General features: G+C 53.2%; 1 protein-coding gene across 1 annotated transcript; it reads left to right on the top strand.

Moving 5' to 3' along the window:
- Positions 1 to 1,164: 1,164 nt before the first annotated feature.
- Positions 1,165 to 12,723, top strand: FAM110A (family with sequence similarity 110 member A). Its single transcript, XM_045807596.2, has 2 exons — positions 1,165 to 1,378; positions 11,185 to 12,723. Exon 2 carries the CDS (start codon positions 11,280 to 11,282, stop codon positions 12,165 to 12,167), a length of 888 nt encoding a protein of 295 aa, XP_045663552.1. The 5' UTR covers positions 1,165 to 1,378; positions 11,185 to 11,279; the 3' UTR covers positions 12,168 to 12,723.
- The last annotated feature ends 4,795 nt before the right edge of the window (positions 12,724 to 17,518 follow it).

Raw genomic sequence — 17,518 nt, forward strand, 5'->3', positions numbered from 1 at the left:
CCTCGAAGAGTACTTAGAGTTATTTTATTCCAATCCTTTTTTAAAATGTGTTTTTTTTTCTTGACATAATAAGTGTTGGAAATTGGAAAATCCACAAAAACACAAAAGAGAAATGAACTGTTATTATTATTTTTTTAAGATTTTATTTTTATTTATTCGACAGAGATAGAGACAGCCAGCGAGAGAGGAAACACAAGCAGGGGGAGTGGGAGAGGAAGAAGCAGGCTCATAGCGGAGGAGCCTGATGTGGGGCTCGATCCCATAAGGCCGGGATCACGCCCTGAGCGGAGGCAGACGCTTAACCGCTGTGCCACCCAGGCGCCCCTGAACTGCTATTATAAATAGTTATACACAAATACATGTGATATTACAATTACGTATTTAATACATAGTTGTGGGTATATAGTGCTTTGAAACACACTTTTAAAAAGCTTTCTTTGCATTTTCCTCATACTTTAAATATCTTTAATTACATCATTTTTAATGACTGCATAACATTCCTCATCAGGAAGTGGGGATAATTAAAGGCACCTATCTCAAAGGGTTATGCCATGAGCATTGACAAGAGTTATGTCATGTGAAGCTACCTGGCATGTAAAAAGCTCAATAAACTTAGCTCTTCTGCAGGATGAATTTATAAAACCAATCTTCTTTTGCTGAGCATTGGAATTATTTCCATTTTCCCCCCTATGGTAAATAACACTGGGCTATATTAATCTTTGCCCATATCTTAGGCCATTTCCTTAGGAAAGTTCAGGACTGCTGGGTATGCACTTTTACAATTTTCCCCTGTGCAGTTAGGGGAACAGAGAGGGAAAGGGGCTAGTCCGGGCTCACACAGCAAGCAGCGAAGTCGGAACTGGAGACTAGCTGGGGACCCTAAACGGGGCCTCATCTTGTTGGGGACCAGGAGAAAGTCCTGGTCAAGGGGAAAAAAACTAGCCTCCCGAGCTGCAGCGCCGCGGTAAGAGCAGGCCGGCGGGGCTGAGCCGAGCCTGAGCTGGGCTGCCGAGGCGGGCCGCTCACTCTCCGGGCCGAAGCTAAGCGGTCGCCTGGCAACCCGGGCGGCGCGGCGTTCGAACGGAAGCGAGGAACCAATCAGGATGTCCGGGGCAAACCATTCCGGCGACGGGGGGGAGAGCGGCGAGCTCACTTCCCCTTCCTCTGCGCCGCTGGGACCTCCGCTCTGGCGGGGGCCTTGGGACAGTCCGGTGCCCCAGTCCAACTCCCGTGCGCACAGCAGTTCCGAAGAGGCTCCTGCGGGCCCCCAGCAGTTCCGAGCCGCGTTACGCGCGGCCGTTCCCAGCCCGGGTCCGAGCTGTCAGCCTCTCCAAGACCCGCACAGGAGGAGCCAGGACTTGCCCGGCGCGGGCTCCAGGTGAGGGGGCGGGTGGTCTGGGGCACGAGCCCGGGTCTGGGGGGCTCCGTTCACCGAGCGCCTGCTGTCGGCGTCCTCCCCGCATCCTAGGTGCGGGGAGGCGGTGGTACCCCATTTCACGGAGGAGAACGCTGAGGGGTAGAGGGGCAAGTGTCTTAGCCCAGAGAGGTCTGCTGGAGAATTCAATTCGGGTCTTTCTGCTCCACCTCGAAGTCTCCAGTCTGGGTAGATCTAGATTTGCCTTGAGGGGCCTAGACGCGCAACTGGTGGTCACCTTCTCAGCCTCTTAGGCGCAAGGCTGCTAAGCCCCGGAGCCCTGGCTGGATCACCTCCCTCCTGCCCCGCTCCCGCACCGCCCTGTGGGTGCCCCTTCTGGGCAGCTGTCTTCCCTTCTCCAGAACGCCAGAGGTCAGACTCAGGGCTCATTTGGGGTCCGTCTGCCCACGGGGTCCTGAATCGCAGTGCTGTCTCTCTCAGAGGGCTGTTCTGGGGGCATTCGGCAGGACTGACATTTCTGGGCTAGATGCTAGGTGGGCAGCAGGTGCTCTGGCCCTGGAGCCGCTGTTAGATTCTTGGGAATCTGCCCCAGATTGGGGGAATGGGTAGAGGCAGCCACTCAACCCGAAGCCACTCGTCACCAGAGACTTTGGAGTTGAGGATGGGGCCGGGACGCATCCGGCTGGAGCATCTGACCTAGACCAGGCCTGCCTCCTGGGGATGTTCTGGGAACTCAGAAAGAAAATAAGTCTTTCATTTATTCTTTCAACAAATATTTATTGACTTCATATACCCTGCCCTCCCCCTTGTCTATTTTGTTTCTCTCAGTGGCATTTACCCATCTGATGGCCTATGTATTTCACTTATTAGGGAGCTGATTATCTTCCTGGACTGGAATGTGATAGGAGGAGGGGCTAGCGTGAGGCGAGTGAGGCCGTTGCCTCCAGGCCAAAATTGAGGGGTGCCAAAACCTCTAATCAAGATAACTAAAGCTAACAGTTATTATTATTTTTTAAAGATTTATTTATTTTAGAAAGAGAGAGAGAGAGAAACAGACAGAGAGTGTGTGAGCGGGAGGAGGGGCAGAGGGAGAGGGGAGCCCAACCCCCAGGAAGGGGGCAAGATCCCAGGACCCTGAGATCATGACCTGAGCGGAAACCAAGACTCAACCAACTGAGCCACCCAGGCAGTTAACCGTTCTTGACTATCTGCTGTGTGTTCTGCTGGTGGAGATCAACTCACGTGGCCTCTGTGGAACACAGTGCAGCGTCTCTGTCACGATCACAAGCATGTCCCCAGCCCAGCTGTTCCACTTCTTGGCGACACAGTGTAGGTGCAGTGACGGCCGCAGGGTGGTTTGTAATGGGGCAGGTCTGGACACACACTAAGTGGTCATCCGCGGGGGCTGACGGCTCTTTAGGGACTGACGTGCCTCCACATATGCTATTGAACAACCTGTATTATTAAGTATATTAATAACATATATTAGAATTAATAATATATTAACATTATTAAAACATGTATTATTGAGTAAAAAGAGCAAGGTGAAGACAGTACATGCAGCGTGTTACCATATGTGTAAAAAAGTAGAAAGAATATATGCTTATTATTTCTTGTGTCTGCCTAAAATCTCCCTGGAAGGACACACAATTGTCTGGTTTACAGTGGCGCCTGCAGGGAGGGGAACTGGGTGGCTGGGGACAGGAGTGGGGAGGAATTTATTTTTACTTCATTCTCTTTCTAGTTTTTGAATTTTGAGTCATGGGCATATAGCACCTGGTTGAAAAATTATATATATATATTATTTATAATAATATTTATTATTATTTATATAAATATAAATATGTAAGATTATATGTCATTACGGATTATATATTTAATCATAAGATTTTATATATATATGTATGTGTGTGTGTATATATATATATGTCATTACAGATTATATATTTAATCATAAGATTTTATATATATATGTATGTGTGTGTGTGTGTATATATATATATATATGTCATTACAGATTATATATTTAATCATAAGACCACTGCCCAGTCTGTGATCTGCCCTTGACTTGCCGTGTGACTTTAGGCAAGTTTCTTCACGTCTCTGGGCCGGGATAAGAAGCCATGATGGTGAACTCAGGCCTGGGAGGAAGGCAGTCCGGGACAGGAAGTGGACTTGCCCCTGAGTCTGCCCCAACCTCCACCTTCCCCATCCTTGTGAGCCAGGCCCTTCCCTGAGGCACTGCACGCGTTCTCTCTGTGTCTCCACTGCAAGTCCCTTTGTCCTCATTTTGCAACTTCAGATACACACCGAGGCACAGATAATTGAGTTGGTGGAGTTGGGCTGTCCGTTGGCTGATAGATCAGTGCTTGAGGCGCCCGTGCCCACAGCCCTCCTTCAGCCTGCTGAGATGTGTGCAAGGGTGCCCTGGGCAAGGCTGACTGCAGGCAGGCCGGGGCATGAGTGTCTGCGGAGACGCCAGAAATAGCATGGGGCCTGGCGTGGCCCTGGAGGATGCCCAGCTGGGTGTCTCTGACCCGGACAGCTGGGCTGAAATCGAGCCGGGCTGCCCTATTGGCCGGCCCCCTCCCTGCTGCCTGGAGCCTTCCTGATCCTCCTCTGGGGCAGGTGAGGGCCTCCCTGTCTCCACCAAAGTCAGGCCCTGGCTTCTGCTGAACGGAAAGAGAGAAGCAGGTGGAAGGAAGGGCTGGGGTGGGGGTGCAGAGTGTCATGAAAATTCTAAACATCGAAATCACACCTCTCGCCCCCTCAGCGAAGAATGAATAATCACTAACGCCTCCGGAGCACTCACTACGTGCCAAGTACTTTATAAACACGCACTCACATTTAATTCCCTCAATTCTGTGACGTCAGGTAGTTACCGCGGCTGTTTTTTTCTACCTTACAAAGGGAAACTGAACTCGAGAGAGGTTTGGTTTAGTAACTTGGACCAGGTCTCCCAGAGCAAGAATGCGAATCTGGGGGTTCTGGCTCCAGACTCTGGACTCCCTTTTTCTTTTTTTGGAAAAATATATATAATGTAAAATCGAGCATTTTAACCATTTGTAAGGTACAGTTCAGCGGCCTGAAGTACATTCACACTGTGTGCGGACCTCACCACCTCCAGAACTTCCTTATCTGCCTAAATGGGAACTCTGTACCCATTAAACACCAGCTCCCCATTTTCTCCTCCCCCCAGTCCCTGGAAAGCCCTTTCTACTTGCTGTCTCTATGCATTTAACTACTTTACATACCTCATGTAGGTGAAATCATACAATATTTGCCCTTTTTTCCCTCAACATTTGTCCTTCTGCGTGTGACTTATTTCATTTAGTATGCTTTCGAGGTTCACCCATGTTGTAGCAGGTGTCAGAACTTCCTTGCATATAAAGGCCAAATAATATTCTATCGTATGTTCATCTGTACATCTGTCCGTGGACCCTTCGTTGCCTCCACCTTTGGGCTATCATGAATACTACTACTATGAGCATCGGGGTACAATATCTGTTCAAGTCCTTGGTTTTAGTTCTTTTGTGCACACACCCAGGAGTAGGATTGCTGGGTCCGATGGTGATTCTTTTTTACAAGTTTTCCCTAACAGCCATACCGTTTCCAGCGTGGCCTCGCCATGTTATATTCCCACCCACAGGGCAGAGGGTTCCAGTTTCTTCATATCCTCACCAACACTTGATATTTTCTGTGGTTTTGGGTTTTTTTTGTTATTTGCTTGCTTGTTTGCTGCGGTATTGGTCATCTCAGTGGGTGTGACATGTTATCGCACTGTGGCTTGGATTTACGTGTCCCTAATGACGCAGAGGTTGAGTACGTTTCCACGTGCCTATTGGGCATCTGGACGCTTTCTTTGAAGAAACGTCTGTCGAAGTGGCCCTGCGTGCTTAGATTCGTAGACTCTGAGAGAAGTGGGTCAACATTCTGGGTGACGAAGTCCTCACCCAAGAGCTGGGCACCACAGCGTCCCATTTTGGTGGCATTTGTCATGCACAGGCTGGGAGGGAGGCACTGTTATAAGTCCTGTTTTACAGTTGGGGAAACTGAGGCCTGGGAAAGTTGACTATCTTACTCAGGGTCTCCTAGCTAATCACTGGCAGAGCTGGGATGTGAACCCCGGTGGGCTGGTCCCAGAGTCCATGCTACAGAGGTGGCCGTGGGGCTGGAGTGGGGAAGGGCACTGTAGCAGCAGACCCCGCATGTGCAAAGGTTTGGATGTGATGTCTCTGGAGAAAGAACAGGGCTCATCTAGGAGTGGCCAGGGCCCAGCTTGAGTGGGCGTGACTTGAGGCTGGAGGGGGGGGGAATGGGGGAATATCTGGGTGGGACTGGGGATTGGGAGGAGGCTTGGCGCTGAAGGGCCTTGGTCTTTGAGGGGGCCTGGGTTTCAGTCCTGCCACTTAGTCAGTGGTGTGCCCTGCACACACCTGTGTGTTTGCTCCCTGGAGGATGAAAATACAGAAACTGGAAACGAGTGATCGATAAGTGAATATCTAAAATGACAGGGTGGGATGTGTGTGGAAGGTAACAACTGGGTGAGAGAGTTGGCAGGAGCCTCAGGGTAGTCAGGGAGGCATCTCTGAGGAGGTGAGACCTGAAGGAGGTGGGCTAAGAAAGAGGTTCTAAGTCGAGAACAGATGGTACAAAGGCCCTGAGGCAGGAAAGACCTTGGCATGTTCAGGAACAGCAGGGAGGGCTATGTGGCTGGAGCAGAAAAGATTGGAGACGAGGTAGGAGGGAGGGCAGGGACTGGATCCTGGAAGGCCTGAGGACCAAGTGGAGAGTTTGGGTTTTATTCTAAGGTGATGTGGAGCCATAAGAGATCTAATTTCTGTTGGGAAAATATTGGCATCTTACCCCCATTTTACAACTGAGGAATCTGAGACCCCGGCCCACAGCCAGGAATGCTTCCTAAGGTGGCTTCTCCCTCTGGGACCCTGAGACAGAGGCTATAGAGTCTTTCGATGAGGGGCTGAAGCCCAACACTGAAGAGTCTGTCTCTTCCACTTCCCATCACTCCCCCAAATCAGCTCCTGGGTTCAAATCCTGGCTCTGCCATTTACCAGCTATGTGACCTCTGGCAAGTGGCCCCACCTCTCTGTGCCTCAGCTTTCTCAACTGTAAAATGAGTGTAATAGGAGTACCTCAGGGTGACTGTGAGGAGTCAATGAGTCAACATATATAAAGAGCTTAGAAAAGTGCCAGGTACTGAGAAAGCACTTAGAAAATTTCTTCCCTGTTATATTATGAAAATGTTATTGTTTCTTTGCTTTTACTGCTATTATTGCCTGACCGAGCCCTCTCCCCCATCTCACTCCCTCCCCCATTGTTGCCTCAGAAGAGGGCCAGGCAGGGACCCAGCAGGACATTGTGAGGTATGATGGTCTGTAGGCTGGCCTCCCTCTTTCCCCTAAAATCAGGCTCCAGGGCCTGGAGGAGGCCTCAGAGCTGACTCACTCCCAGGGGGAGGAGAGTTGTTCTGAGTCACTTCCCCTCATAGCCCTCCACCCCAATCCGGGTGCAGCCCCCACTGGGCACAGACATGGAACTGGGCCCTCTTTGGCTTCCCTGGGGCTCAGGCCCAAGGCTAGTGGGCACTTCCTTCTCTGGGCCTCAGGATCCCAGTGGAAACTGGCCTAATCAAGGGTGCTGCCTGACGTGACATAATAGGGCCTGGGTTGGCAGAAGAGACAATTATTGTCCCTCCCAAGGATTCCTTCCTGCAGTGTTGCAGGCTTCTCATCTGTAAAATGGGGATTAAATAGTTCCTCCCTGGGGGGGGGGGGGTTCCAGAGACTTACATAAGTACAGTGCCTGGACCTCAAACATTCTAGTAATTCTTATTACTGTTGTTGCCGTTGTTACTAAATGTTCCCAGCTTGCACCGAGTTTCTGTAGGAACTCACACTGCCCAGGCCTGGAAGGTGAGACTCTCCTCACTTTCCAGAGGGGTCCAGCAGAGGGGTCCAGCAACCTGCTCAGGGACACACAGGTAGAAAGGGGTGGCACTAAGGCTTGATCTAGAGGGAAAGTGCCCAGGTCGGACTCCTCAGGGTGACTTTGGGCAACTGGCTCGGCCTGTCCCAGCCTCAGTATTCCATTAGTCAAAGGCGGATAATAACAGCGTTCACCTCACCGGGGTTGTTGGGAAGATTAAAATGGGTTAATTAATACCAGGAACAGCACTTTCTCATGCTGGCACAGTCAACATTAACGGGGGCTTTCCGGCTGTGGGGGAGGGGGACTCAGTTTTGCCCTCTCAGAGATGGGCGCACTTGCCCGCGCAGGCTGCCGGACGTGCGGTTCTGGCCAGTGCGGCTGTCAGATGCGCGGCCCCGGCTCGCGGGAGAGCTTCCCGGGGTAGGTCGGGGCGGCTGGGACTGGGTCCCCGCGCCGAGGCGAGCCCACTGCTGGCGCGCCTGGGCTCAGGTTCCTGCCCCTGCCTGGCTTTCGTTCTTCCCTTTCGGGTGATACCTGGGCCGGCGGGTTCACCTGCCCGGGACGGCCGCCGGAAGTTGCGCAAACTCGTGTTACCTGAGCTCCAGGTGGGCCGGGCCGGAGGAGCGCTCGGTAGCGGCGCGCGCGCAGCCAGGTACGTGCGGGGCCCGTGGCGCGGGGCCAGGGTAGGGGGCTGCCCCGCCACCCCTCCCTTTCGGGAAGGCGGGGACAGGGCAGGGGCTCACCTTCCCGCCTGGACGAGACCTCAGGAATCCTGCCGTCAGCCCCCTGGATTAAGAGCCAGGTCGACCCAGGCTCAGAGAAGGGCGGCGAGCGGCCAGAGTCACACAGCGCGCCGGCGGGCTCTCGGTCTCCTCTTCCGCTGGGAGTCTCCAAGATTGCTCCGGAGGGGGGCAGGGCAGAAGCCAGACCGAGGATCTGAGCTCCCCCAACCCTTATTAAGGCTGACTCCAGGGAAGCAGGAGGGAAAGGGGTAAGGTGGGGCTGCAAGCCCCGGGGATGACAAAGAGAAGGGCTCACGGCTGGCGCTCTGGGAGCCGTTTGTGGGTAGCATTTGAAATACGTGGGTGGGGTGCTGTCGTTGAGAGGAGGCCTCAGAGAGGACAAGTCCCACCCTGGGGACTGGGACCCCGTCTGTAACTCGCAGCAGCCATCACACCTCCGTTTGCCCTCCGGTGAAATGGGGCTTATCAGATCAGTTTAGGATTAACCTCTATCACGTGCCTCCTTTGTCTGCGGCTCCGGCTCGGACTGGCGGTTCTGAGCGCGCTTAGAGACCACTGCCGGGGTGGGGCGGGGGGCGCGGTCTGAGAGTTGGGTCGTCATAGTCATCATGAAAACCAAGAGCCCAGTTCTTGGAGCGCAGTCTTTTGGCCAGGCGCTGGGAAAGTCCTCGACCTGTTTTATCTCTCCATCCTCACGGAGACCTGGAGGCTCAGGTCTATTTTTAACCGCATTTCAGATAAGGAACCATAGCGCGCAAGACGCGCAGCTGCTGGAGCAGGGCGCACAGCGGGCAGGTGGGCGAAGCGGCCAGCGGCCTCCAAGCCGGGTTTGGCTCCTTGCATGTGTCCGGGCCACGGGGGGAGGCTCTGCGGCCAGCAGGTCGGTCCGAGGGCGCGGAGTTTCTGCCCTGGCCCTACCCAGCTGACCTCCTTCTTCCCTCTGTTTCCCCAGATGGTGCCCGGGAGGGAATTGCCGCCGCCAACGGGTTGGACTGGTTTGGTAGGCGGCGGCCCGGGGGTGGGGCAGAGTCTAGTCACCTGGACAGCGCTCAGCAGGGCTGCCTTTCCTGGCAGACCCTTCTTGCCTGAGGTCTCCTGAGGGTCGCCCGAGTGGGGCAGCCTTACTTTGCCACCTACTCTATCCCTTCTGCCTTGGGAGCAGCTCTGGCCCTGGGCCAACAGCTCCCAAGGTTCTATTAATTTGCTATTGCTGCCCTTGCAGAGGTCTCAAACTGGGGGCGAGATTGGGGTGGGGAGAGCAGATCTGTTTGGAGACACGTTTGCTCCATGCTCCACGGGTAAGCTGCTATTTAAGAATCTGGAGTGTTCATGCACATGTGGATTTCCAGCCTCCTCGTACATTCCATACCTACCACCTTGGACCCATGTGCCTGCAGGGGTTGGATGTGTCCCTCTCTGATTCATCCAAGGTCTGCCCGTTCGCATTTCGTCCCCGTGGACACTCCAATTCAATAACAATTTATTGAATACCTATTGTGTGTTGAAAGCAATGTCCCAAAACAGATTCAGTGAGCAAAACAGACAAACCCCCTGCCTTCATGGAGCCGATATTTTAGAGGAATGGGAAGAAAGAGTAAAATGACATAAACGTAATAGATGAGCGAATTAGGCTTCATAGGCATTTGTGGCTTATTTATCCGCTCTGGGACCTAGGATGGTCACATCTCCAGTCTCAGTTTCTCCAACTGTGAAATGAGATGACAGTGACCCTTCTCATAGGTTTGTTGGAGGATTCCAGGAGAGGATGGTGTCAAATGTCTAGCACACAGTAGGGACCCCTGCCTTCCCACCCCAATCCAGACTCTCCTCATGTCATTCTGGGTGACCACGTGGGGCTGTCCCATAGAGCTTTCTGCTGTGGATGGAGATCTCTGATCTGCACTGTCTGCTGCAGTGACCAGTATAGTGGCTGTTAAGCACTTGAAATGTGGCTAGCGTGATTGAGGAACTGAAGTATAAGTTTTTATTTAATTTAAAGCTAAGTCAAGTAGCCATATGTGGCTAGTAGCATTGAATTAGACCACACAGGTGTAGATGACAAGTCCTGTTGGAGATTACCTAGATAAAGTCCTCCTCTCTCATTTTACAGATGAGAAGTTTCAGGACTTGGTCTGTGGGTTTTCTTGTGGCCCATCTCTGGGAGAGTTGGCTGGGGACACTTTGTGGCTCCAGCCCTTTCTTGGAAAAAGGATCAGGGCTGGCCTGATGCCTAGGTGATCATGTGGACACTTGTGCACTTGGGCATGGACCCCCTTGCCTATGGGTGCCCATCTTCTGGCTGCTGGCAGATCTAGGGTCTGCTGGATGCCCTCAAGCAGGATTGTGTGATTGCGGGCTTTTCTGGCATCTCTTGGAACAGCATAGCTCAGGGCTGACATTTCTAACTGACTGGCATCCTTGGATCACGGTGGGCCTGTCATTGAAGTCGCATACTGGAAGCTGATGAGCGTCTGGGCTTCACTGGGCTTCACTCCTCCTCCACCGGCTCTGCTGCTATGCCTGGGGCCTGGCATGTCTGGACGGGTGAATAGCACCGGGCAGCTTCCTGCCTGGGTGGGTAGGGGTGAGAGGTGGTACCAGGTTCCCTGGGGGCAGTCCAGGTAGCGTGGGCGGTTGGAGCCCTTTCTCTGGGTCGCCAGGTGCACCAGCACCTCCCTGCTTGGAAGCAAAGGGGGCAGAGCCATCAACTTGGTGGGTTAGCTGCATCAAGTTGTTTGAGCTCCCTATCTGCAAAATAGAACTGTTAAGGGGACCCATTGAGGTTAAGCTGGCTGGTGCCCAGCATATGGCCTGGAGCCCACTTTGCTTCCTTCAAAGCATGCTTGCTCTGTCTTTTCTGCCCAGGCCGCTCACGTCTTTCTTCTTTGGCACTTTTTTATTTTCTCTCTGCCTCAGCTGGGCCTGGTCCTCTGAGAAGGAGGCGGGCGTGTGGGTGGAGTCACAGGCCCCAGTGGTGGCTTTCTGTCTGCTGATTGGCTCCCTGTGAACTAGGGGCGTGGCTATTACCTTTTAATAGGGAAGGCATCTTCAGTCCCTTTCAGTCTTGGCCGAGCCTTTGTCTGAGCGTGCTCAGCCTCTTTCTCTCCTCCCCTGCAGCCGTTGCCGGCATCCAGCTGCCAACTTTCTGCCTGGATCTGTCTCCTCATTTCTCTGGTCTCCTCAGACCGAAGCCCTTGGGGTATGTAACAGCCATGCCTGTGGACACACTGACTCCGGGAGCCCGGGACACCTCTGCCCTACCTTTCCGCCTGCGGACCAAAGTCCCTGGCTACCTGCTACGGCGGCCAGCAGATGGTGGAGCGCGGAAACCTAGTGCCGTGGAGCGCCTGGAGGCCGACAAGGCCAAGTACGTCAAGAGCCTGCATGTGGCCAACACCCGCCAGGAACCTGTGCAGCCCCTGCTGTCCAAACAGCCACTCTTCAGCCCTGGGACTCGCCGCACAGTGCTCACACCTAGCCGTCGAGTCCTGCCTGGACCTGGCCGCCGGCCCCAGCTGGACCTGGACATCCTTAGCAGCCTCATCGACTTGTGTGATAGTCCCTCATCCCCTGCCGAGTCCAGCCGTACCCCTGGATGGACAGAAGGAGCCCACCAGGTGCCCCCGGCCACCCCTCCACGCCCGCCACCCAGTACGGCTGCCGTCCGCCGAGTGGATGTCCGTCCCCTGCCCGCCTCCCCTGCCCGGCCCTGCCCATCGCCTGGCACTGCCACTGCCTCCAGCCCAGCACGGCCCCCGGGTTTGCAACGCTCCAAGTCGGATTTGAGTGAGCGCTTCTCCAGAGCAGCAGCTGACCTGGAGCGATTTTTTAACTTCTGTGGCCTGGACCCGGAGGAGGCACGGGGCTTGGGTGTGGCCCACCTGGCGCGGGCCAGCTCAGACATCGTCTCCCTGGCTGGGCCCAGTGCCGGGCCCGGCAGCTCCGAGGGGGACTGCTCCCGCCGCAGCTCTGCCACTGTGGAGGAGCGGGCCCGGGAGCGCGTCCCTTATGGTGTGTCGGTGGTGGAGCGCAACGCCCGTGTGATCAAGTGGCTGTACGGGTTGCGGCAGGCGCGGGATGCCCCAGCAGCTGAGGGCTAGGCCTCCAGTAGACGCGGCATTTGCCACAGGACAGATCTGAGAGAGGCAGCTGGCTGGCCCTTGACCCCTTCTGCATCCATGCCCTGGCTCGGGGCAGACCGGAGGCTGCTGCCTTGTGTGAACTCAGTATGGAGGCAGAGGCTCAGAGGCTGGACCGGCATCCGTCTGGCAAGGACTGACCCTGGAGAGAGTTGCCTCTTGACCTTGGGCCACCCTCTACCCCTCGTGTGTAGGGGTTTTGACACGAGTCCTCTCTGGTTCTTCCCGTGGGTTTGGAATTGGGCCACTTAGCCTTCTCCACTGAGAGTGAGGGGCCAAAGGATCTTACTAGGCCTGTCTACCTAGTGGTTATGTTTCCTTCTTCCTTGGCCTCTAACCTTTGCTGACTTCCTCTTCCTTTCCCAGTGGGCCCTGGTTCCCTGGGAACTTGCTCTGGGTGGGGGCAGGGCCTTGGCAGCCTGGTCTAGGTGGGTAGACTACAGGAGGGACTGGTAGGAGTCTGTACTGCTCTGACTTCCCTCCCTTTGGTTAATAAACACAAATGCTTGTTTTTCAAGGGCTGGGTCATCAGACTCTTCTGTGTTCACAAGGGGAAGGGGTGGGAGACGTCTTGGGGTGGGGCCTTCAGAACTCCCTAATTGCTCATCCCAGGATCTGGGGAGTCATGAAGTCCATGGTTGGCCCAGCCTGAGACTTGAGACCTGAGGGGATTCTCATAACCCCTCTGGGTGGCCTGCGGGCCTCCTTCATAGAGGAGGAAACTGGGTCTGGCCACAGAGTGAATCTGGATAGAGCTGGAACTGAGGTCTTTCCCCTGCATCAGAAAGGACACTTGCTGGGGAAAAGCTGATGGCTGCATGGATCCTTCCCATTGCTGCCCAGTTCCCAAGGGGGCAGGCAGCTCAAAGAGCACAGACCCTGAACTAGAGGTGACACAGGCTGTAGACTGGGGGTTGGAAACAGGGGTTCTTAGAGGAGGAGGGACTGGGGGTGGACAGCACAAAACAGGCAGCCAGCTTGCCTCCAACTCTGGGTGACCCGGGATAAGCCAGTCTCCCTCTCTGGGCCTCAGGGGGCTGGGGGAAGGGGAAGGATGGCTGACACTGGGCTTTGAGGTCTCACCTCTTTCCTGTCTCCTTCCAGGCCGGTCTCTGCTGGGAGACACCACCTTGGCTCGTAGTGCAGCCGGGGCTAGGGCCGGGCACACAAAGAGTGAAAGCCTGGGTGGCCTCTGCCCACCCCCGGGGTGGGAGTGGGGAAGGGCTGGGTGGTGCTTCCTCTCCCGCAGGCTGCGTTGGCTGCAGCACTCAGAAACAGGAAGCTCTAATGGGGGCCCTGGTGACAGGTTTGATGTAAGTTTTATTTTAAGCATAAAGAGGAGATTTCCGTTGGGCTGTTGACAAACATCCAGGTCAGCCCAGCTGTTTGTCTGTCTGTCTGATAGTGTACGATCGGCCCCCAGGGGATTGGGCTGGGCCTGAATGGTTCAGGGAAACACGGGGAAACTGGATTATAGATGAGACTGGTGTTCAAGCTCATGAGAATGGAATCTACCCCCTCATGATACAGATGGGGAGACTGAGGCACAGGGTGGACTATAATCTGCCCACAGGCACCCAGCAAGACTGACAACGTGGGAGTTGAGCCTCCTGGTCCCCAAGTTAAAGGAGTGATGGCGTCAGGAGGGATAATCTGGGCAGGCTCTGCAGAGGAGACGTCCTTTAAGGTGGCAAGGACCATCTCCTCCAGGCAACATGGCCAGAATAATGTGCTTAGTAAGCGTTGCCCCTTCCTGCGAGCTGCCAGCCCCCCCGGAAACCCAAGAAAGTGGGTGTGTTGGCTGCATTTTAGATCACAGGACTGGTGGGGGATGGGCCAGGAGACCCCTTGTTCCTGTGGGAGGTTGAGTCCTAGGTGCAGACCCTTCACACTCATCCCGTCACTGAATCTTCAAGGTACCTTTCCAGGGTCTATCTGAGAACAGGAGGGGTAGTGGTTTGGGAGCCGTCACAGAGAGGGTCTGCGCTCCAGCCTGGGGTCACACCCCACAGTCAGTGGCACTCTGCCTCCCTGACTGTCCTCTCTTCCCTGTTCTGGGTCCTGGCAGCTTTTCCTACTGTCCCTTTACCGAGCATCTGCTGGGCGCCTGCGGTGAGTAAGACAGACACAGGTCCTGCTATGTCGGGTGGAAGGGAATGGGCAGCGAAGCAGCAAACACATGGTCGTATCATGTGGGCAACGACTCCTGCCCTAAGACCAGACCTGTTCCCAGGAGCTGGGCCGGGGGAGTCAAGAAGGGCATTGGGAGGGTCTGTTGGGAAGAGAGCAGGGAGGCATTCTTGGAAGTGGGGAAGGTGTTTCCTGGTGCCTGGTTCCAGGAGGGTTTCCCTTCTGCTAGAATTCTGGAGCCTATCAGCCTCCCCTGTTGGGGGGGGATCTGTGGAGGGAGTGGGTGAGGGCTTCTGCCCGCCTCAGGGATCTGCGGAAACAGCCCCTCTATTGTTCTGCCTGCAGTCCGAGTGCAAGGGGCAGTGAGCAGCTGCTGCCCCCTCCCCTGGGGCTGCCTGGCTTCCATAGCAGCGCCCCCAGGCCAGACTGGCCCCAGCTGCCCAGCCCCTAATTAGGCAGAGATGAGATCTGCTCCCAGATCTATTTCCCAGCCGCTAATTATATACACGTGGGCTTGGGAGCCCAGCAATCTGGCTGCTCACGCCTGTCATGAAGGTGTGATGGGCCCCTGGGAAAGGCACCTGTCCCCACCTGCCAGGCCTCAGTGTACCCTTTTGGCAGAGTATGGGAGGTAGCGAGAGGGCCCTATTCATTTCCCTGGTGAAATGGTTCTGGTTCTGCTACAGAGGCACGCAAGGGGACCAGGGAGAGGAGACACCCATCCTGCCTCACACCCTGTGTCCAGGGGGAGCAGGGTGGGACTGAGGAGTTAGTCTATAGGGCCCTGACTCTAAATCCCAGGGTAGGGGGGGACATAGGCAAGAGCAGGGTGACAGCTGCTCCCCCCCCCCCATAGACCTGCACATGGGCTTAGAGCTGTGTGGGTCTTCCCAGGTCCAAGACAGAACATCACGTTCAGGTTTTAAAAAAATACTGTTTTTCAGATAATGCATTCATATTATTTCCCCCAATACTTCATTAAGAAAAATGTCAAACTTTGGGGCGCCTGGGTGGCGCAGTCGTTAAGCGGCTGCCTTCGGCTCAGGGCGTGGTCCCGGCGTTCTGGGATCGAGCCCCACATCAGGCTTCTCCGCTAGGAGCCTGCTTCTTCCTCTCCCACTCCCCCTGCTTGTGTTCCCTCTCTCACTGGCTGTCTCTCTCTGTCAAATAAATGAATAAAATCTTAAAAAAAAAAAACAAAACGGGGCGTCTGGGTGGCACAGCGGTTAAGCGTCTGCCTTCGGCTCAGGGTGTGATCCCGGCGTTCTGGGTTCGAGCCCCACATCAGGCTCCTCTGCTATGAGCCTGCTTCTTCCTCTCCCACTCCCCCTGCCTGTGTTCCCTCTCTCACTGGCTGTCTCTATCTCTGTTAAATAAATAAATAAAATCTTCAAAAAAAAAAAAAAAAAAAAGAAAGAAAAGAAAAAAAAAAAGAAAAATGTCAAACTTAAAGAATAGTTGGAGGAATGAGACAGCAAACACTTAAATACCCACCTACTGGATGCACGGTCCTTCCTATTTTGTTAGATGTGCTCTATCAGGCATCTTTCCATCTATCCATCTATTAAGACAACCTATTTTGTTGAAGCTTTTCAAAGTAAGTTGCAAACATCAGTATGCTTCCCCTTAAAGGCACTTGGGCATGCATATCATTAGAGCTCAATATTTGTTTACAGTTCTTCCCCCCCCCCCGTGTGTGTGTGTGTGTGTGTGTGTGTGTGTAAAACTTACAACCTATGAAATGCACAGATCTTAAAGGTACCATTTGCTGGCTTTAGACAAATACGTACTGTTTCCCAAACCCCAGTCAGGATATAGAGCAACACCATAACCATGGAAGTTCCTCATGTCCCTCCTCTGTCAGTTCCTGTCCCTAGCTCATGGATATGTCTATATATCTGTACAAATTAAATAGTGCTAATAAAAAACATTTCCTTGCCGTGTCCTTCTCACTCCCGACCCCCAAAACAGCCACATTCAACTCTTTTAACTATTTCTGCTGGTACTTTATTCCATATTTCTAAGTAAGATGCTTTTCCTGTGTTTTTCTGAATTAATTTTAGACAAATATTGCCTGACTTTCCAGTCTGATGTCTTCACAGTGTCGCTTCTGTAGCTCGACTGCCTGGGTTTGAATCCCAGCCCTTCCCCTTCCTGGCCCTACGACCCCAGGCAAGTGACTTAACCTCCTTGTGCTCAGTTTCCTCACTTGCAAAATGAGAGTAAGGAGAATATTTAAGGTATTGGATTGTTATGAGGATTTAATGTGTAAAGTGCACCAGAATAATTACTCGGGAAATGGTCAAAAATGTTTCTTTTTATAATTATTATCAAGGAAGAGTTAACTTTTCTCACTCTCCTTTCCTTTTAATCTACGTTTATCACAATTTTCCATTAAGTGAATATTTAGTGTTATTTCTATTGTAACTATACAAATATTGTTTCCTGCCAAGCCAAATCTTATGTGATGGTTACATTTCCTTTCTTGTGAAACTCTTGGTTTTTCCTGGAGTTGCTACATGCCTTGCTTTTCATTCCTGTGGTTTCCTTATAACCAACCCATTCTTAATTCTCTGACATCCTCAATGTCCCCATAGTTACACATAGAAGTAATGTATTGGTTCCAGCTTCCTTCCTGAAACCCTTCAAGTGCTCATTAACACCACCCCACCACTTAAAAAAGAAAAAAGTAGGACCAGTTTTCAAAATAGAATCTCAAGCAAAAGTACAAGCTGTAATATAAGCATTTGTGAGCACCCCGTGGTGTCCCTGCCAATGGGTCTCTCAGAGGGATTAAAAACTGAAGCTGTGGGGGCGCCTGGGTGGCGCAGTCGTTAAGCGTCTGCCTTCGGCTCAGGGCGTGATCCCGGCGTTATGGGATCGAGCCCCACATCAGGCTCCTCTGCTGTGAGCCTGCTTCTCCCTCTCCCACTCCCCCCGCTTGTGTTCCCTCTCTCGCTGGCTGTCTCTATCTCTGTCAAATAAATAAATAAATAAATAAATAAATAAATAAATAAATCTTTAAAAAAACCCAAAAAACTGAAGCTGTGACCCCCATTGCCCGGCCTTTCCATTTACCCACAGGAACCTCTCAGCACCGTCTCCTCGCTATGCCAACCTATGGCTCATTTTGTGCCCTTTACTTTATTCATCCATTTGTTCAGCTAAAGTCTGCTGAGTCC

The sequence above is a fragment of the Ursus americanus genome, chromosome 22 (assembly GCF_024610735.1).
Source record: "Ursus americanus isolate L20-20 chromosome 22, mUrsAme1.1.p, whole genome shotgun sequence".
NCBI lineage: Eukaryota > Metazoa > Chordata > Mammalia > Carnivora > Ursidae > Ursus > Ursus americanus.